The sequence below is a fragment of the Solea solea genome, chromosome 10, assembly GCF_958295425.1.
Source record: "Solea solea chromosome 10, fSolSol10.1, whole genome shotgun sequence".
In the NCBI taxonomy this organism is placed as follows: Eukaryota; Metazoa; Chordata; class Actinopteri; order Pleuronectiformes; family Soleidae; genus Solea; species Solea solea.
In genome coordinates this window covers 16,568,387-16,589,553 of record NC_081143.1, presented here as the reverse complement: position 1 = coordinate 16,589,553, position 21,167 = coordinate 16,568,387, and the positions used below count along the sequence as shown (strand labels likewise).

The 21,167-nt window shown below is 39.2% G+C and overlaps 1 protein-coding gene across 2 annotated transcripts in view; it reads right to left on the bottom strand.

Moving 5' to 3' along the window:
* The window catches only part of LOC131466555 (myosin-10-like), a 46,185-nt gene that overhangs the window by 4,550 nt on the left and 20,468 nt on the right, over positions 1-21,167 (bottom strand). The window contains exons 6-34 of one of the 2 annotated variants that reach the window (XM_058639859.1): positions 20,978-21,007; positions 20,770-20,784; positions 19,678-19,695; positions 17,440-17,532; positions 16,727-16,790; positions 16,399-16,497; positions 15,747-15,890; positions 15,462-15,557; positions 13,375-13,493; positions 12,625-12,777; positions 12,310-12,483; positions 11,978-12,151; positions 10,816-10,930; positions 8,758-8,951; positions 8,552-8,673; positions 8,376-8,445; positions 7,639-7,799; positions 6,382-6,490; positions 5,521-5,652; positions 5,211-5,417; positions 4,848-4,985; positions 4,351-4,474; positions 3,828-3,999; positions 2,188-2,400; positions 1,964-2,108; positions 1,567-1,773; positions 1,343-1,447; positions 867-1,019; positions 81-329 (exon numbers count right to left, since the gene is read on the bottom strand). In XM_058639859.1, the coding sequence (XP_058495842.1) occupies positions 81-329; positions 867-1,019; positions 1,343-1,447; positions 1,567-1,773; positions 1,964-2,108; positions 2,188-2,400; positions 3,828-3,999; positions 4,351-4,474; positions 4,848-4,985; positions 5,211-5,417; positions 5,521-5,652; positions 6,382-6,490; positions 7,639-7,799; positions 8,376-8,445; positions 8,552-8,673; positions 8,758-8,951; positions 10,816-10,930; positions 11,978-12,151; positions 12,310-12,483; positions 12,625-12,777; positions 13,375-13,493; positions 15,462-15,557; positions 15,747-15,890; positions 16,399-16,497; positions 16,727-16,790; positions 17,440-17,532; positions 19,678-19,695; positions 20,770-20,784; positions 20,978-21,007 (3,795 nt within the window). The remainder of the gene's footprint in view (positions 1-80; positions 330-866; positions 1,020-1,342; positions 1,448-1,566; positions 1,774-1,963; positions 2,109-2,187; positions 2,401-3,827; positions 4,000-4,350; positions 4,475-4,847; positions 4,986-5,210; positions 5,418-5,520; positions 5,653-6,381; positions 6,491-7,638; positions 7,800-8,375; positions 8,446-8,551; positions 8,674-8,757; positions 8,952-10,815; positions 10,931-11,977; positions 12,152-12,309; positions 12,484-12,624; positions 12,778-13,374; positions 13,494-15,461; positions 15,558-15,746; positions 15,891-16,398; positions 16,498-16,726; positions 16,791-17,439; positions 17,533-19,677; positions 19,696-20,769; positions 20,785-20,977; positions 21,008-21,167) is intronic. The other variant, XM_058639860.1, reaches the window with a different exon arrangement.

The window sequence follows — 21,167 nt, the reverse complement described above, 5'->3', positions numbered from 1 at the left end:
CTTTAATTTACACTTGAACTGAAAACCCTCACAGTACCCAGCCCATAATTTCGGAAAATATTTTGGAGGATCCAGTTTACCTGGTCAAACTTCTTCTGCTTCTTCTCCAGGTTGGAGACAATCTGTCTCTGGTGGTCCAGGTCCACCATCAGGTCATCCAGCTCCTGTTGCAGTCTATTCTTTGTCTTTTCCATCTTGTCCATGGCCATGGTCTTCTCCTCTAGACGCTGGCTGGTCAACTCCATGTCCTTCTGAAGTTTCTTCTTTGCATCCTCCAGGCTCTCCATCGTTCCTATGTCCTCCTCCAGTTTCTTCTTTGTCTCAAACAGCTACAGAAAATATTTTTTTTCCAAAATGGATGATTACATGACGATCAAACAACACTATGCTTTCCTTATGATGAGTTGCAGGAACAAAATTCAGATATTATTTGATACACACACAAGGCAAAACATAGCTTTTATTTGTTCAGCATATGAAGTAAACAGCAGCTGCATGCCAAAGTTCACCTCGAAATGTGGCAAATCAAACTGTGAACATGTTGCTGCGCATGAACTCTACATTTCAGACCCTGTTGGAGATCAAACTTGATTTTGTTGCCGTAATATTTGCTTTTTTAAGACATTCATGGGGCTCTCAACTCACTATAGGCCTTTAACATAAATAAATCATTAGTTAGTTAATTTCAGATTAACATGACATGGATTTCAATAAGACAGCAAAATGAGCCTTTTATTTTGGAGACAGAATAGTTTGGATGTATATAATCAGCTTCCACTCTGTATGTACCCTGCAGCTGTATGTTTATGAGATTAATACATTGAATATTCTTATATTTATATGAGAATGAATATAAATAAGTGTACCTGAGCTTGCACTGACTGGAGCTGTTTCTCCAGGTTGCGTCTTGCCTCCTCCTCCTCCTCCTGCTGCTCCAACAAAGTGCTCTTATCCCCCTCCAGCTGGCGGATTTGGCCGCTCAGATTCAGCTTCTGACGAGTCTCCTCCTGCCTCAACTCCTTAACACCCAGAACACAAACAATGAGCAATGAGCAGAGAAAAGAAAAATGGGGAGAACTGTGTATTACCCCACATACCCCCTAAAGCAGCACGGCGGGACAACTCATACAGATGAATAAATAAATAAATATTATCAGGTTCTCAATAGTATTTCAATTTCTGTCCTCTAGGGGGGGCTTGACAGAAATAATTGCAAACCACTGCCTTAAAGGAACCACAAATATTTTCTCAAAAAGGTAAAGCAGCCTTTATAAAACTTAAGTACAGGATAAAAGTTATTCTAGATCACATTTCATTTAGCATGAAACTTGTTATTTTATACCTCTAAGTCTTGTAGTTTGCTGTTCAGGTTGTCAACTTCCTTGACCAGTTTGACGCTCTTCTTCTCTGCCTCCTCCAGCAAAGTGGAAACATTGTCCAGTTCAGTCTAATAAAAGAAATAATGTAAAAAATAAAACATCTGCGGCCATTTTGCATCATTATATAGCAAAAACACTTTATATCTTTGCCTGTCGAATGTCTGAAAGTATTCATGGAGGTATTTACCTGGAGTTTATGTGAGCGTTCAGCCAGCTCACCCTTGGCCCTCTCACCCTCGGTGGCCCTGGCCATGAACTCCTGCAGCTGGGCCTCCAGTTTCTTCTTCTTGTGTTCTGACTCTGACTTTGTCTGTTGCAGAGTCTTCACCTCACAGGCCAACTCTTTGTTGTCACACTCTAGACCCTGCTTGTTCTTCTCCAGGTTGGCCTTAAACTATGAACAAAAAAGGGTTTATTGTTTTATGTTTGTAGTTATAGAAGTCTACATTTGTGTTTGATCTTCCCAACTTAGAACTGTACAGCAGCATATGCACATTAGATTTATCTGTGTGTTTGCTTGAAAATCATGTCAGGGATGTAAAAATACAAAATACAAAATTATCAAATCCGATAACTGCACTCACCCGCTTGGCCTGGTCGAGCTGCTCAGACAATTCTTCTAGTGCTGTCGCATGCCTTTGTCTCATGTCCTGGATCTGAGCCTCGTGGTTTTTGGTCTCCTCATCTATGGCCTTCTTCAGCTCTGCCACCTCTTGCTCTCGCTTGGTCCTGGAGTTCAGACACAAGTAAGAGAGGGTTAAGAGGAGAGGATACAGGTGTCTGTTAAGTCCACTGATAAACCAAGTACCTGAGTTCCTGCTGGGCAGCAGTTGTGTCCAGCGTGTCCTCCAGCTCTGTCTTCAGAGCTTCAAGCTCCTCACTCAGATCCCTCTTGAGTTTTTCTGCTTTACTTCGACTTATCTTCTCTGACTCCAGATCCTCCTGAAGCTCGACAAGTTGGGCCTGCAGCTCTCGAACCTGCTTTATGGCATTGTTCTTCTGGACGGCCTCTTCGTCACCCCTGGTTAGAGACGCACAAACATAGAAATTAGTTCTTTAGAATAGACCATCGTGCCTCAAAAATAAATCTTCTGAACTTAGACAATCATCTGAATTTCTAAAGATGTTTATTTTTAGTTTCACAGATTTCTTTGGATTCTTTGCATTGGATTTCAATCTATGCATGTGACCTGTTTTAAGTGTACACGGGTGGCAGTATGGTGACCCATTCACTGAGCCCTATGCTAGCTGTGATGTTCATGTTACATTCCCCACTTACACATAAAAAAATCAGCATTTAAGGACACATGAATGTCACACTGAATGAGTTATAACACAATGTCCACATAACAAAGAGAGGCATGCAAATGTAATTCTTCCACATTTTCCAAAGATAAGACAATGCTTTTTGAATGGCTGCTGGCCTCAAAATGAGGCAAATAATTTGTTATGAAAGTTGAATTATATTTAGTCTGTGACTAAACTGATGATTTCTCTGTGTGAAATGTGTTAGACATCAACCCCTGCAATCTGACTCATGAAAGGAGGGAATTACAATGCCATATTAAAAATGATCTGAGCACTGAGCGCCACAGCTGTAGGAGATTTCTCAATAGAGGAACTACAAACATGGCTTTAATATGTGGAAAACCAAGATCAATGAATGAATAAGCTAAATTAAGACTATATTGTAACACTGGGTTCAGAGTGCGATGACAGAATTCCCCAATGAGAAAAAATGCTTCCAGGTCCACGCTGCTTTGGAAAGAAAAACCACTGGCAAGGACAGAGAGCATCGTTCAACATGAATTTTCCTGTAATCAATCACACCCAAGCTGCCTCCATGATGAAAGGTCTTCGCCAGTGTCACTGAAAAAAAATCAAACACTGCAGCTGGCAGCATTAAGAAGAGACACGCAGAGGAGAATAAATAATGTGTGCTGAATCATGAGCTGCAGCTACAGAAGAGGAAGTTAGTCACCGTTAGAGAAGTTGCGCTGTTCATCAGCGCTGTATTTTTTGAATGTCTATTTCAGGTCTGTAAGGGAAATTCATAACTATCTTCACTGCCAATAATTTAGCTGTAAAGTGCAGTTGTCATCAAAATGGGTAAACTGGTTTCCAGAACAGGGTTAAAAAGGTTCAAGTTTATAGGGCTACATCCACTACACTATACTGGAATGTTTTGTATGTTTTAGCACACAATGTAAGATACTCAATAATATTGTTACCTGAAATTGAAATCGGCTTGATTGTTACCAAAAAGCAGGGATTTATCAGCCACCCTAGCTAAGTAAACCTGAGTTTTATTGCACTGTGGTCATGTGATCATCACACAAGAATGTTCTTCTTAATTATTCTTAAACCATCTTTGTTTTTCAGTATACTGTGTGTATCATGTGTCACAAGGCACTGTTGCCTCACAGCAAGGAACCTTGGTTGACTGACCTGGCCAGAGCAGTCTGCATCTCCTCCTCTTTCTTGGTAAGTTGGATCTTCAGCTCCTCTACCTGGACCTGAAGCTCCATGATCTGGTCCTGCAGGTCAGTGGTCTCAGCATCCAGTTTGCGCTTGGCCTTCTCCAGCTCCTGGCGGGTTTTCTCCTCTTTCTTTAAACGTTCTGAAGGGAAGCACAAATCAAATGTATCATATAAACAGGTTTCATGAAAAAAACAAACAACAATTGGTGAGTGAAATAAGTGATTATTGGAAAATAAACTTCTGACTAGAGTTTGGCTGAAGAGGTAGCGTCATGAGTTACAGAATGATCACCTTAAGGTCAATGATGTCACTGAAATTGGCAAATCACAAGCACCAAATTGCTAAAAGAAGGACAGTGTCTTTAGCTCTTATCTACATTTTAAAACAAATAACTCTAGCTGCTGTTCCATCTCTTTTGTGCCTTTAATTGTTTGTCCATGTCCCTATGTTTGGTATTCAAGGACACAAAATACTATCAGAAGACCCTTACCCTCCAGGTCAGCCATTACCATCTCCTGCTTGTTCTTGACCTTGCCGAGGTTCTTTGCCTTCTCCTCCTCCTCAGTCAGCTGTGAGGTCATCTCTCCGATCCTGTCCTCCAGCAACTTTTTCTCCTGTTAAGGAAAATCAAGGTGACAGTTAGACTGGAGCTAATATAAGGGCTAGAATATGTATGAAGACTTACATAGCAAGGCTACAATGTTGCTGTGGATAACAATCCAATTTAAGATGACCACAAACCAGAAGTGGGGCATCCTGGTACCCCTTTCAGTGCAAACAATTTGTATGTTCTATTTGATACTGCTGAAAGTCAACACAGGTAACATATTAGTCCATTAAAGAAATTGATACTGTATATACAATTTTATTTCTACAAAACTACTTAATAATATGCTTCTCCAAAGGCTTTAGAGAAGGATAACCTGCTCTGCTCTCTGTTTCTCATTTGATCCCATCTCCCCATCGTTCCAGATAAAATCCAGTCACCTTGAGGAACTTGGAGTTTTGGTCCTCCAGTAGCAGAATGTCCTCCTCCATCTTCTTGATTTTTGCCTCAGCTGTCACCTTGTCCAATTGTAGCTTCTGTCTTGCAGCTTCCTCTTCATCAAGCTGCTCCTCCAGGTCCTGTGGAGAAGAAAACACAAACTTATAAACATCCAAAACCAATCTACTGTCTCAACTCTGGTTTACAGTGATGAAAGTTTAAAACAGGAAATACTTTTGAACACTTCCAATATTTATTTATCCACGACATTAAATATTTACGCTTAATAAAAAATTAAAAAAGGATTCTCTAATTAGAAATTGTGGATAACCAGATGAATAGAAGAGTGTAAATATGATAAAAACCTGGATGTGTGACTGCATCTTCTTCTTCTCATTCTGCAGGCTTTGGTTCCTCTCCTCTTCCTCCTCCACCCTTGACTCCAGGTCGTGAAGTATCTCCTCCAACTCTTGCTTCCTCGAGAGCAGACGAACTCTCATCTCCTCTGCCTCAGCAAAAAGCTCTGTCTCTGCATGGAGTTGCTCTGCCAGAATATTCTTCTCTTCTACGAGCTGGTGAAAGACAGAGCGAGGACATTGATAAAATAAAAATATTCATCTATAATTCATACCCAAAAATAAAATAATAACTTGCCACAACAAAGGACATGTTTACCTGTTGGTGTTTCCTCTCCATCTCGACTATCTCATTCTCCATCTTGACGTGTCTTTCCTTCACCTTTACCAGCTCCTCATCTTTGGCCTGCAGTTCCTCCTCCTGCCTGGTGACCTGCAGCAGAGGCTTCACCTGTGAAAGACAAAAACACAAAATTAAATTGAATCATTTGCACACCACATAGAATTCACTAAACCATTTTCATGTTTGCAATTAAATAGTGCAGAGCAGGAGTCTTAAAACTCAAATGACCTGGGGGCCACCGAGCATCTGGTCTGGTCAGTAGGGGGTCGGTCAGGTAAAAAGAAAAGCCCAACTTTTCTGGGAAAAAGCCACTGTGTATGTATTTTATTGCCTCCTGTGAGCTTTTATATTTTTTTATAATTATTCTGTCTTTTATCTATTATTGCTTTATTTGCTTTACAAATAAAATTGGATTGGATAAGAGAATTTCAAAATAAAAGTGTTTATTTTAATATGCAATAATATTTGGTTAACAACAAAAAACATATTTATTTCATGAAATAATATACAGAAATTACTCATTATTACTTGATATTGTTTGGAGGGCCACATGAAATTGATTGGGAACTGGTTCAGAGACTACATTCTAAGGAACTTTTGAAGCAGTTTGCTTGGACATCCAACAGATGTCACTATATCACTTCACTCTATAATTGAGATATGCCAAGCCTTACTGACCTATCAGTAAGGCTATATACATACATATGTATATATATATATATATACACATATATATGTGTATATATATATATACACATATATATGTATATATACTTTTTTTTGCATCTACATAGCACATATGAATAATTCTTAGTTGGAAGAGGATGTTGTCATCACCTTGGTGAAAAGCCTCCACCACTGCCAGTGTCGTAGCTTCAGGTAAGCAGCACAGTTCCTCTGGAGGACCTTTAGTGCACTTAGCTGCTGCTGCTTCTTTGCAAAGGCTCTGAGAAAAGAAAAAACAGAATCAGATCAGTGTCTGTGTAAACCATCCATCATCTACCGCTTTATCCTCCACCGGAGGGTCACTGTGCCAATCTCAGCTGACATGGGGCGATAGGCAGGGTGCACACTGGACAGTTCGTCAGTCCATCACAGGGGCACATATAGAGACAAACATCAATTCACTCTCACACCTATGGTCAATTTAGAGTGACAAATTTACTTAATCCCCATGTTGCACATTTTTGGACTGTGGGAGGAAGCTGGAGAAAACCCATGCACACACAGGAAGAACATGCAAACTCCATGCAGGCCCTTGTTCCAACCGGGGCTCAAACCCAGGGCCCTGAGCCCAACAATGACATGTGCTTTGAGTTGATAGGGTGAACTTGGCCAACAGATACTAAATCACACATTCAAAGGTTACAGTAAAACATAATTAGTCAGTTGGATTTGGGCCACTTGATGAGTTTATGTCCATTACTCATTCTTCATTAAGTTTGATTTTAGTGTCTGACTCTGTGGCTTCTAAATGGTCTGCTGTTTTTACAAGCTTGCCCCATGTATGTCAGCCATTTAATGCTGAGCAGACAGTTTACACAAAGTTTTCAGAGAGATTTTCACCACAAACAGCTGCTAACTGTGGCCAAAAAAGTGTGGTAAAACATTATGTTCAAAATGATCGCAGGCTGCTTTAAATACAAAAACCTACTGCTTCTTAAAGGTGTGATAGACATATTTGCAGCATCATGCAGTGTATGAACAAAATGTTAAGTACATGTGATCTACCTTGAGTCATTTAAAAATACGGTATAATCCAAATATATTTTTAATAAATATGAATAGCCAGGAAATCGTTCTGAATAAACAATGTTGATAATCGATTAATCAGTTTGAGTGTTCTTTAATAATTAAACCAAGTTTTCTGATTTCTCAGTTTGTTAAATGTGAATCTGTTCTGGTTTCTTTGCTCCATTTAATAAAGAAATTATTAAAACTAAATATGTTGGTTTGTAGATTAAAAAAAGGACCTTTTGAGAACATCAACATTTCAAGGTTTGAGAAACACAGATCAACATTTTCTGACATTATAGGGACCAACTCACTTATATTAAAACAATTGTTAGATTTAGCCCTAGATTTGACACTCACTTGCGTGCCAAGTATCCACGGCAAACAGACTGGAAGTAGATGATGATGTCAGAGATCTTCAGGTCTCTCTCCTCCTCCAGGTGAGCCAGAACACCTGTCCTGAAGAAGATCTTACTCTGACCGATTCGGAACAGGTTAGGGTCAAGCTCTAGGGCTCGGATCTATAAATTAAACACAGAGAGATGTAAAGAAAAAACATTATTGGATGGGTCACATTCACATTTAGTTTGAACACGTTCAGGAACTATTTTTTCAAGTTAGACAAATATATTGGTTGTGCTACAGAAAAAAACAGTAAACCATAGATTCCTGATTTATTTCTTTTCATACAGTTCAATAGCAGATGACTGAAGCAAGCCAGCACTCAACAAGAAAAGCTATAAACATTTAAATTGTTGGTTTTTTTGACACATTCATTGAAGACATGAGTTTTACTTTACTAATTTATCAAGTTATTTCTGTACATGGACTTCCACTAACACCATCGGCTGTATTTTTCATGGATGTAGTCTGGTAGCTAGACGAGTTAATCGATATAGCCAAAACGTAAAAAACCTACCACACCATCTGTTCTTATATCCTTAAATTGGATTAAGATAAACGGTGATGGTCACATTTTTTAATCCTACCTACTAACACTCATTTGCAAGTAAGTACTTGACTATAAAATACTCGTAACTCTTCATATACAAAAGCAGCAACAGGTTTAAAACTAAAAAAAACAGAAAGTACACTACCATTCTTTCACAGGCTTGTTTTCCATCCATAAATCCCTTGGGGATTGCGTTGGGTGTCAGAATCTCATATCTGTGAGCAAATGACAACAGTAATGTGAACTAAAAATGAGGCCAATACTCTATTTGTGTAAAATTAATATACAGACTGAAACCTTTTTTTATTCTGTGTTTGTTACCTCTGTCTGAACTCCTGGAAGACAATGCGGTTGGGGAAGCCCTGTCTGCAAATACGAATCCCCTCTAGGACTCCATTACACCTGAGCTGGTCTAGAACCAGGTGAGGCTCCAGTTTACCAGCCTAAGAGAAGAAACAAATCCACCATTAGGAACAGAAACAAATACTGTACTGTATTTGTGTACTCCTACAACTGTATGTATTTACTCTTTTTTCGTGGTTGGGGATGATGCAGCGGACAAAGCTAGGGTTGGTGTTCCTCAATGTGGCCATGAGCTTGGTGAGTGACTCCTTGTAGAGCTGTCCCACTGTACGAAACATGCCCTTCTTTGTTTTATAGGTAGCACCAAATGCTGTCTCATTCATTCCCGTCACCTGGTCCAGGCCCACAATGCGGTCAACTGGTGGGGAGATGAAGAGAACTGGTTAGAGCACCAAGCCGTTGCAGAGGAGCAGAGTCTCACTGCAGGAACAGTGGTTGCAGCATAGTGATGTGATGTAGCTGACATGACCAAGTGCAGATGGATGAAAGAGACGAATACACACTATATTCAAACAGCACCAGTCAGACAAAAATAGCATTCAAACTGTAGAACTATCAGTAGCTTCCGAAGCTGTCAGCGATATAGATGGAGAATGTAGCCTCTATTCCTACATGTACAGCCATCTATGTTGCTACCTAGAGAGGGAAGCAAATTTCTTAAATAAATTCTATATCTAAAGTAACTCTATTACTAACTGAGTGATAGTAACATGAAACAGAGTACTGCCTTAAAGTGAATGATGGTTGATCTGCAGCACAAAGCAACCTATTAGTTGTTCTCAGTGATGTTTCAACAACCCACCAAATCAACAGTTACATTTTATTTTGTTACAGCTGCCAAATCCTATGAAAAGACTGTAATTAACAATGTAAACGCCAGTCTCTCAAATACTACTCATGCCTGTATGCTGGGACCAGTCATTCATAGTTAGGATGAAAATACTTCCAACTAGTTCCAAGTAAAGTTTATTTGTTGACTACTTGAGTACTGAAAAGTGTATTTTGGGGACTATTTTAATATGTGTTGAGCACTGACTCACTGTTCTGTTTGTAGTCATTTCTAGAAAAACACAATGCACTAACCACACTTCGATTGTCCAAATACTGGTTTTGAGAATAAAGAATATCACCAGAATTACCCTAGACAAAGATTATTTAAAATAAGCTCAACACTCACACTGCAATAAATACACATAATGTAACTTATTACTGTCCCAGCAGCATATTAAAGATATAAGTAATTGACGAGACACAGTCTGCTGGAGTTTAAACTGACTCTGCACCGATGTCTGAGCTCAGAGCCAAAATAAATAGCAAGAAAACATCTGGTTTTCAATTTGCTGCGACTGCGAGTCCATCAGGGGAGGAGGAAGATGGAAATTAATATCATTAAATATCCTCCATCCTTCAGTCACGCTTCAAAATCTTAATTTGCTCATGATGTATCACATCACAGAGGAGGGATGAAAACAAAAATTAGCGATGGAGTCTAAACAGCTGTGCCTAGCTAGATCCTAAATGTGTGGGTCTGGGCTATCAACCACACAAAGATCACATGACCAATGTCAGCCCAGAAAAATACTGAAACAAATTTAAGTACCTAGATTCCACTTAAGGGAGGAACTTACTGTGATCTACTAGTACACAAAGTAGTTAGGATTCAGGCAACTACTGCATTTTGGCTGAGACGAGGAAGCCATGCAGCCTGGAAGCAAATGGGAGCCACTGTAGCTATGACAGACACAGACACCGGCTGAAGCATGAACCGAATGCCATACAGCCAGATCTGGGCAAAAATACTGCATATTAAACTGTTTGTGGAGCATTTGTATTTAGCCTCCGGAGCCTTTAAGGAGCATGCTTCCACAACTCAACAATACTGTTATGATTTTCAGCTATTTTTATTTTGGCCCAGGTCTGCTCCAGCACGACCCAGTCATTCACCTGCTGGCTCATCCAGACTAGTGACATTTTCATAGAATGAAGCTCTTTGAATGGTCTGAATCTCTACAACACAGAGAAAGAGACAGGGAGGGGAGGTGGTGTTACGTTCATTCTTGGAAACCGTAAATGTACAGGGCAGACAGCTGCTGTTAGAGGGCTTGAATGAGAGACGTGTCAGTGTGTTAACTGATAGGCAAACGTACATACAGAACAAATCTATAAGTCATATTTTCTAGTACCCAGTGCTGTTTAGAGGGTTTGGTTTGAAAGTAGCCTACCATCTTTCCAAAGTTCAGCAACAAATTTGTCAGTTGACTGATGAAGAAGAGTGGCCACATTGTCGTTCAGAGGGTCCATGTTCTTCATTAACCACTCGTCTGCTTTATAGTCCACCTGTGAAAATGAATGGTACAACTGAGTGACAAGAATAAAATCAGCTTATAATACAGCAGCAGATGTTTCTTTATTTTCTTTCGTATTGCATGAACAATAACTTTGATAAATATCTCTTATTGATCAAGAACTTTGGTTAGACGTTTTTGTTACTTGACCACGTTTCAACGCGTTTTTTTCTTTTTTTACATATATGGATCTTTTGTTCCGTTGCTTTATGAATTTTTAGAAAATAGTTTGGAAGCTGTTTGAATGGATTAAATAAATACATTTAAATACAAGTCACGAAAAGCTTTTGAGAGTGAGGTGGAACGGTTTGGCGCATACCAATTTGCAACTTTAGGCTTTTTGACGGTAGAGATTTTTTTCCCCCCACTCAACATCCCAAATCTCAGTTTTTGATTGACTGTGGTGTAAAGCGACACAGTCCACATGATGGTAAACAGATGTGCTACTAAGCAGGTCACTCTGAAAGACACACACACGCTGCTTTCTTCTATTGCATAACACCAGTGATGACATCCAAATCCACTCCCATACAACGTCATATAAATCAAACCAAACTTCAGTATTTCCCTGAAATCCCACCACATAACAACCATCAATCATTATTTTATCAGAGCACTGACAGCCATTAACTTTTAACTAGCTGTTGATATTACCTCAGGAGAAGATTGGGCAGGAAAAGAGATGTCTTGGAAAATATGAATATGAAATATGCGATGACGGTCCAACACAGAGATGAATACTAAGAAGTAAGCAAACATGTACATGCGGATAGCGTCGAGGAACTGGATAATTACATACAATGGAAGTTTATGATAAACTAAAACAGCTGTAAATATGAATGCATACAACCTCAATAAAATGAAATGGTATCCTTCAGTTAACTGTAATTTGTATAGAGAGTATGATTTTTGTTCCAGATTCCACAAGCGGATTTTGGATTTTAAGGTTTGATTACAGAAAATTGATTGTGTGGTTTGAAAAGAAGCAACAACACAGTGAAACTTGTGATTTTTTTTTAAAGAAAATAAAGCGACATACCTTGCCAGCATAGTGGATGATGCAGAAGTCAGCTTTATCCTTGAGCTGACGGGGCCTCTGAAACTTAGTGTGTGTTCCCTGTTCCTGGATCAGCTTGTCCACAAAGGTCTTGTCTGTAGCCTTTGGAAACCAGCACTCTTCATCCAGTAGAGCCAACACTCCTGGGGGGTTTGCCTGAAGAAACAAAATACATATTTTGGGAACAAATGCAACTCCATTTTTCTTGGGACTTGCTTGTCACAAAACAACTTAAGCAAGGCACGTAGCTGAGATGATTTAAACTCTTGTGGTTTATATCATCTCCTTAATTCAATTATATGATTCAGACTGACCGGCCTCTCAATGAGGTCGATGCAGGGCTGCAGGTCCAGGCCAAAGTCGATGAAGCTCCACTCGATGCCCTCTCTCTGGTACTCCTCCTGCTCCAGGATGAACATGGTGTGGTTGAAGAGCTGCTGCAGCTTCTCATTGGTGTAGTTGATGCACAGCTGCTCAAATGAGTTCAACTGTAAAAGGAAAGATACAATAACTTATACAATAATAAATGTAGAAAATCAATGGTGCATAGTTTATATCATCATCATCATCATCAATGCAAGTGGTGTAATTTATCCAAGGCGCAACTAAAAAACAAATTCAGACCAAACCTGGAAAATCTCAAAACCAGCGATGTCTAGGATGCCGATGAAGGAGGCACCCTGTCGTTTGGTTCTGTCCAGAGCTTTGTTAATGCGATGGACCAGCCAGCGGAACAGGCGCTCATATGTTGCTTTAGCCAGCGCCTCAACAGCAAAATCAGCCTGGAGAGAGGTGGAAAACAGGGAGACAATATAGGATGAGAAGACTAAAGCATGAGAAGGAAGTAAAATAAAAATGTGTGTTTAACCGGTTGCAGGTGGGAACATTTATCACAGTAGTGCAGAAATGCAGAAAATCTATACTCGGGACAAATAGATTCTTGGCAAGTGTTGGCAAGTCTGTGAAAACTCTGAGTCAGACATCTCATTCAACATCTGGGACAAAAGCCATGTTCAATGTACTTTAGCCATTACAAAAAGTTCTGCACTTTAAATAGGAATGAATGATTCATGAACTGTCAATGTACTTTGGATTTGTTTCACAGAAGGCACTATAATATTGCCTTGTTAACAGTAAAATATATAGCAAAGCCAGCAATGTGGTTCTTGATAGCATGACATCACTGTTTTTGCTTTTTGCCACAAGTTGCAATAATTTTAATGTTATTTCTGAGGAGCTTCCACTCCTCAGTAGTGGTAATCATAAAATAGTTTTATGCCCAGTGATTGAACGATTGTGGAAATGACCTTGCATTAAGAAATGACCAATTATGGTTGCATAAACATTGCTCAATCAGTGGTTAAAAGTAAAAAACAGACCTGCTCTTTGGTCTGTGCTTTCTGGACGTAGTCTCTTCCCACTTTGATCCTCGGTGACAGGATAGCTCTGGTGAACTCCATTACATTCATACCAAGCAAGTGACACAGCTTCTGAGCAGCTGGGAAACCAAGGAAAAAAAAAAGTTTCATTCAAATTAGAATAAAAGTAAAACACAGTGGTAGATTTTAATCTATACATCTGTGGTTTAAACCAGTAGGTTGAGAAAGTGGAGACAGTGACTTGATAGACACAAGAATCGTTCCTGGTGTATATTTGACAGCACTGTCTGACATACTTAAGTGAAACATTTGGTTAAATACTAAATGTACCATAAATCTGTCAAAGATTGTATGTTTTCGAATGAAAAATATCAGAGGAGAAAAGGTTATTATTTTTACATGGCTGATTCAGCTTGTGGAAAAGCAGAAAAAGCAGAGAATCTAACCGAGATCTGCCAAGTCTCACTACTGCAAGAAGCATGTGCTTTAAAAGTACTGGTTCTGCTCGTTGCATTTGGGAATATCTGGCCGAGCTGCATCATTGGCATAAGCCTCATCCTCTCTCCTTTATGTGCCAAATATGTGGTGCCACATGTGGAGGAACTGGAAGGATGTGCCCCATTTCCTTCAGGAGTAAAAGTGGATTAATGGCAGGTTGACAACGCTTGGGGAGAGAAAAGATATAAATCACTGGTCCCTCTGTTCAGTGGATGAGGTGCACAGGGTGATGGAGGCAGGAAGAGGGGAGGAGAGGAGTTGAAGAGTTATATGGGAAAAGGAAAAAGAGGGTGTCTTGACCTGTGAGCTCAACACTACAAGGTTGTGAAGCAGATGTGTAAGGACAAATGTGTGTGTGTGTGCGTGCAAGTACATTCTTGTATTTGTTACCTCTTTAGTTCCTTTTCTGGCATTACATTACATTACATTACATGTCATTTAGCAGACGCTTTTATCCAAAGCGACTTACAATGGAATCAAGTACAATTAGCCAGGGGTGGAATCGAACTTGATGTCTTTCGTACACAAGGTAGGGTCTTAACCACTGAGCCACTCCACCCCCTAAACTCTGACCTTGCCCTACGGTCAGACATTAACTGGTTATGGTTAAGGCTCTGGATAACACTTTGTTTAGTAAGTGTCCTAAGAAAATGGCTGTGCAAACACGTACTGTATGTGCGTGTTGTTACGGCAAAGCCTAGGGGGAAACCTGATTGCAACTAGAGTGTGGAGACTCCCTTTTCCCAACTCCCAATAAACCACCAACAACAGATAACACAAACCGTTTTTAAGATTTCTTAAAAACGAGCACAACATTTCTGCATTTTCAACATTCGGCAGTCTGGCTGCGAGTGGTTCAAGGAGAGCTGGGATAATCAGGCCTCTTATACTAGAACCTCCTGTGCAGAACCAATCCGCCCCCAGGATCCACCTAGGACTTATTTAGACTGCAGCCCAAATAGGATTTTTAAGCATATCCAGATTGTATCTAGATTGATTTTTTTTTGGCAGTGTAGACAGCTAAAAAACCACATGTGATACGATTTTTCCAAACCTGATTCCAACCACATACAGAGGTGGTTGATTCTGATTGGATTTTTACAGAACCGTTTTAATCTGAACGTTGCAATATGAACGACAGCAACAATGATGTAGCTATGGAGAGACAGAAGTTAACTGGAGGTTAAACGATCAACACAGTGGAAGACAACAGTTCAATAAGTTAAGAAATAAGAAACAGGCACAGATTTCTGTTGTCCATTTTGTTTATTTTGCTAAGACTACTTGTTGTTCCAGGACATGGCCTGTAACTATAGAAATCCATGTAGCAGACTAGACTAGACTATGTCAATATGGACACACGTAGTTGGGGTCTGATCACTTACAATAATGTGAACAGTTGGTCAGGAAGATCAGATTCTGATTGGATATGTTTAAAAATCCGGCTGCAGTCTGCTCTATAGACACACACGTCATTTAATCGAGCACACACACATGCAACCACTCGCAAGCAGATACATACACATGGAAAAGGACAGAAGGGCAGAACCCTGTTGTTGTGACAGTGTATGTGTGTGTGTGACACCTACCAGTATTATCAGGCATTGAAGCTTGGTCAGTGTTCCTTTCCTTCTTGAAGATGATGTTACCAAACTGAAGCACCGAGGACACGACCTTCAACATTGCTACAAGTTTGGGAATCCAGAGAAAATGAAAATACTTTAATAAGGCATCACTTTTGCCTCACATGACAGCGTTGAAGCAGCCAAACAAACAAATATAATTTTGTTGGTCATGAATTTAATGACAATTGATATGGGAGTGTGGTCAGTCGTTTTTTACATTTTGGGATGCAACAATTTGATAAAACATACCCAAAATCTCCTCATGGCCAAAGCTCATGATGTGCATGGCCTCCATCGTCTCCTGGAAGTTGTCCTTGTCTTGCTGTCCCGGGATTGTGATGTTGCCATTGGACATGAAACGATAGTTATTGAATCCTTCCAAAAGCAGATCCGCTGTAGACAGAAAAATGGAAACACACATTTTGATGAAAAACACTAATTGCTGGTACAATAATGCTTCTGTGACAATCCGATTGTATCAAGATCCCCAGAAGTTTGATTTCTACTGCAATTCTAGAATATTGTGACTCTTAAGACGATAACCCATGAGTCATATTTCCAATCTGCATATCGCATGTCAGTCAGTCTGTCTGACATTTTTCTAAACTAAATGGGACAGTGGTTCACAGCATGTACAGCACAATGTTCTTCTTAAGTTAACTGATACATTTAGCTGCCACTGCTGATGATAAATTAAATACAATCAGGCCAAGTAGAAAACAATGTGCTCACTGAGCTACTGGTCTAAGAAAAGAAAAGAATGTAAGCCTTTAAATTAACTTGCTACACTTGCAACTAAAATATTTCTTTACAGAACTACCAATACTTTTTGAGGTAAACTGACAACTGCTACGTTTCCTATTATTAATACTAATAACATTTGTATGGTCAGTCTACTCACATTTGAGGTGCTCTCCAGCTCCAGCCAGCAGCTGGTAGAAAACGTGGAAGGTACGCTCATCTTTGGCTTGACGAATAGCTCGGGATTTTTCCAGTAAGTCTGACACAGTCTGGTCAAGGGAAAAGAAATCTATCCAGAGAGTCGGAATACATGAGACACATTCACTCTGTATCGGTAATACTGGTTAATAATACAGGTTGAATAATAATGTTAATAATGATAATAATAATAATAATGGACTTCAATACTGACAACCAATTGCGATGACATTTTTATACACTACATTATCTACAATAACAATGAAAATCACTTTTAAAAAACAGGATACAGGTTTCAATATTGGCTCCAACAATGTATCCAGTGACATCGAAGTTGATCCGGATGAATTTTCCCTGTAGGGATGAACACAAGTTAGATGCTGAGGAAGTGAACAGGATGCGATAAACTGAAATCAATCAGTGACTGTTGTAGCACACGCTTGTCCATTAACATGGACACCTTGTACACCACTTACAGGGCTGGAAATAATAATTCAAATCTGCTAAATTGATGGATTGTAAAATATTTTGTTTGCTTTGTTAATTTGGACAAACTGGACAACACCAGTAACAGACAACAGCGGTTTGCATCTGAGGCAATTTTCAGAGTCCATGCTAATAAACCTGGTTCACAGGTGACGAAGCAATGGATATATATAGAATATAGATATAGTATAGAAAGAAATCTCCTTTGAATTTCACAGATGAATTCAACAGAGAGACCCTCTGTCCCTCTTGTCCAATGTCGCTATTAAAAAGTCTTCTGAGTGGATCTGGTACTAAGTCCATCAAAGGCATCATTAATGACTAACAGGCGTGCGTGTGTCTCACTGCATGGTCTGTGTTCCACAGCAGAATAATCAAATTACTTCCATTCAGTTTTAACTTTGCTTCTTCTTACAAATGCCAAATAAAGATCAGCCATGACAGTGCTGTGACAGGGGGAGGCTCTGACAAACAATCCTTTTAAATCCCATTGGGAAAATCAGTTTTCCACACTTACAAATCGCGATGAGTTGTCATTTTTCACCGTCTTAGCGTTCCCAAAAGATTCCAAGATGGGGTTGGCTTGTAAAAGCTGACGTTCCAATTCACCCTGAAAAAAACAGGAGGATATTAGAACCGCCTGATGTCACTACAAGAAAGTCATAATAACAAAAATGTTGAGAAATGAATTGTGATTTTAAGTCACGATTGACACAAAACTGACCGAAACACAAGGCATGCAGATATTTGAAGATATTATGTGTTATAATACAGCAAAAACCTAAAGAATCTTTTAACAGTGTATTGAAAAGTGATATCATTCAAATGAATTAGATCTTTAATCATATTAAGCAAAAATGCCAAAAAAAAAGGATCTGTTCCAAAATCTGATATTTCACAGTTAATGACATTAAAAATAAAACTCTTTGTGAGCTTAACCCCCATTTTGAGAACATCACCTGAGGCTTTAATTATTTGACGTCTTATAGACTAAACAACCAAGTGGAAATGATATGCTACAGCCCTTTTTGTGATCATACATACAGTATTAAATGAAAATGACAGAATCTGCTGACTGTCTGTATTTGCACAGTAAACATAGTTACTGTAAATTAAACAATCTTCCAAAACCAGATTAATACAATGTGCAGAGGAAGTTTTATCTTGCAGCTTCATAGTGACAGAGAGAACATTTCTAGGGATATTTTTTACTATGACAAAAACAAAAGACAGACTCTTCGTGTCAGGACGCATGTGTCCACAGCACACAACAGAGACACTTCTTCATCAGACTGGATGCGTTGAGAGGCTGAATAAACAAACAAGCAACTTTTACAGATGTTTGAACAGGTGGTCTGCCATATTTCCATCTGAGCCCACAGTGTGTGCTTTGTCATGACCACAGAATCCAAAATGACAGAGAGGAAAATAATTTCTTCTGCACTGTTATTTCTCTTCCTGAGGCTAAGTGGAACAATTTCCCATTACGTCAAAAATAGCTGCACAAGAGGTTTGAGGAGGCCATTTTCCATGAAAGGGAAATGAGGACTCATCATTGCCCTTAGTATAAGAGACGTGTAACGTGATCTGTAGGCAGAAGAGCACGATGGGCTGCGTTTAATTGAGTTTCTGGGCTGCTGAAATGAAGCAGGACTGAACTGGATAAGCCTGAACCTCCTCCAGCTACCAGAGCAGCGGCAAAGCCCACAGAGGATTTAGCCAAAACCTTTGTGTCTACATAAACACAGGCATGTGGTGCAACTTGGTGGTTAAAATTGTTCACTGGCAACCTCTTCCCATCTGTGAGGTCTACTGGACACACTGAGCAGATTATAAAAAAAAAGGGGGGGGGGGGGTCCAGCTTGGCAGCCCTATAAATCTGACCCCGATTTTTGTTTCAGTGTGAATATGTCAAATGAGACTGTCAGCCAGTGGAGCTGGATCCCCCACATGGGATGGATGATTGTGCAACTGTGATATAATGTAGGCAATCAGTCATATTTAAATGATATTTACCTCATTCAAACCATCATAATACTCTCATCATAGCAATAACTTTGTTTCTAATCAAAGTGCGTAGTTCTGGGCCAAGACCTCAGAGCAGTATTTTACAGACGAACTGAGTGAAGCCAAAGAAGGTCAGTCAAAACTGTCCAACGAAATCTCCTGAGGCAGAGGCCAGTTGTGGATGTTGTTTTCACATCTATACATCTACTCCAGGGGTCACGAGGTGTGACAAATGTTACAAGAAAAAAACTCTTACAAGGAGAGTCAAAAGATTTGTGGAGTATCCTCTATCATTGTTAGATAAATGATGAACATGCTCATGTACATTTCAGAGAGGAAGCTCGCAACAGAGAGGGAATAATGGTCTCATATTTAATGCGTTCATCAGCCCCAAATGAAAAAAAAATGTCAGTTTTAACTTAGGAGTGGTTGTTTATTTTCTTTAATACTTGAGGCTTGTTGCGAGGTTTAGCCATATACTTCTCACTATCCTTCCAAAATTAAACACTACTGTTGTTTGAGCTCACTAGAAACAGAATAAATCCGCTTCATTCATTTGTTAAACGGAGATTAAAGCGGTGAGGCAAAACAAAAGCATGTGGATTAAAGCGGACAGAAGGAAACAACAACCCAACATCAGTTAATATGAGTTAATCATACTTATTGGTGTTAAAGAGCAGAGTGGGTTAAGTACCCCCCTTGATATTGTGTGTGAGGTGAAATAGGTAAGAAACTACATACTACTCACATAAAACAGGGTTCCACTCTGTAGGATATGGGGAGATTCAATTGTTATTATGGAAAATAATAAACTGCATCAATGTCATGGATACAAGAGAACCTGTAGTTGAACTGAACATTTTTTTATGCATTAATGTCACCATCTAAACACCTACTACAGCAATCTGTAAAAAGAGTTAGCGACAGACGTGATAATATCTCCGTGGTCTATAATCCTGCCTCTCAATACCGAGATTACTGGCTGGCGTCCTGGGTTGACATTAAGATAAATGTTGGCATCCTACAGCTCTGGTTTAAACTTTGGTACACAGGCATCAACTGAAATGTGAGTATTCCTCCTACATTCTTAAAATAAAACCTGATCCACATGAAAATGAAAAAAAAACACCTGTCAGGTTAGGCTGAGCAATTTAAGGAAAACATCTAACTGCAAATTTCCTGCTAGATATTACAAGTGCGATGATTATTGCAGTGTAATTTAATTTAAGTTACCACATGACACCATCAAAATATTTACTACTAATTGCAAGGACTAAAACTTGAAGACATTTGTTCCAACATGTATGTGCTACATGTTTAAGATTAAACTTTATGATAGAACAATCAGAATGCAGTCGTTTCAAATTGTGATTTCCATTTAAAAATGTTAAACTGTTAAGAAGGGCATGTCAAAGCAAAAAGGAGTGATACAAATAGAACCAAATAAAGCACTGGTGACCAATACAAGCCTGGAAAAATACAGTTATTGTCAGTTCTAATAGACTGACATACTTTTCTACTCCTTCCTACTTCTACTAGATGTGTAGTCACTCCTGTAGTAACATAGACTTTTCCTTCTTTCAACTGATGCTTTTAAGGTGCAGCCCCCGACATTATTCTTACATTGCAAATCACCGATTTTAAACTATACTGAATACAAAATAAGGTTTTTTAATGTTGTAAGAATTACACAGCACAGGATGAGAGACAACAGATAAAAACATGCATACAATAAAATTACGTGTCAATCACAACATTGGAAATGTTTACAATGGAGCACATCCGTATAACACACAATGGAGTCTGAATAATCATGATAGTTTTGAAAATGTTTACTTACAACAGCATTTTGAACCTGACAAAAAGAAAGACAAAATAAATGTGTGTGGGTTTTTTTTTCCCCCAGGCATTTTTGACTTATACTCTATTACACTATTACATTATTATACCATCTGATTTTGGCTCAGAGTCAATAGATCTATCAGTAGGTAACATATTGGTATAGCATGCACATGGAAATGGTATATAAAAAAAGCGTAAAGACTTGCCTGTTGTTTCACTGGTTTAGGTGATTCTGGCTGTTTGTTTCAGATAAACAGATGCAAACTGTTAGATAGCACGCACACACACTATATGGTGCACATGGTGTTGAGCAAAGCACACAACAAATCAACCTTCACCACACAACTCATTATTTCATTGTAATTATTGCTAATAAACATTGGTATAAATTAGATG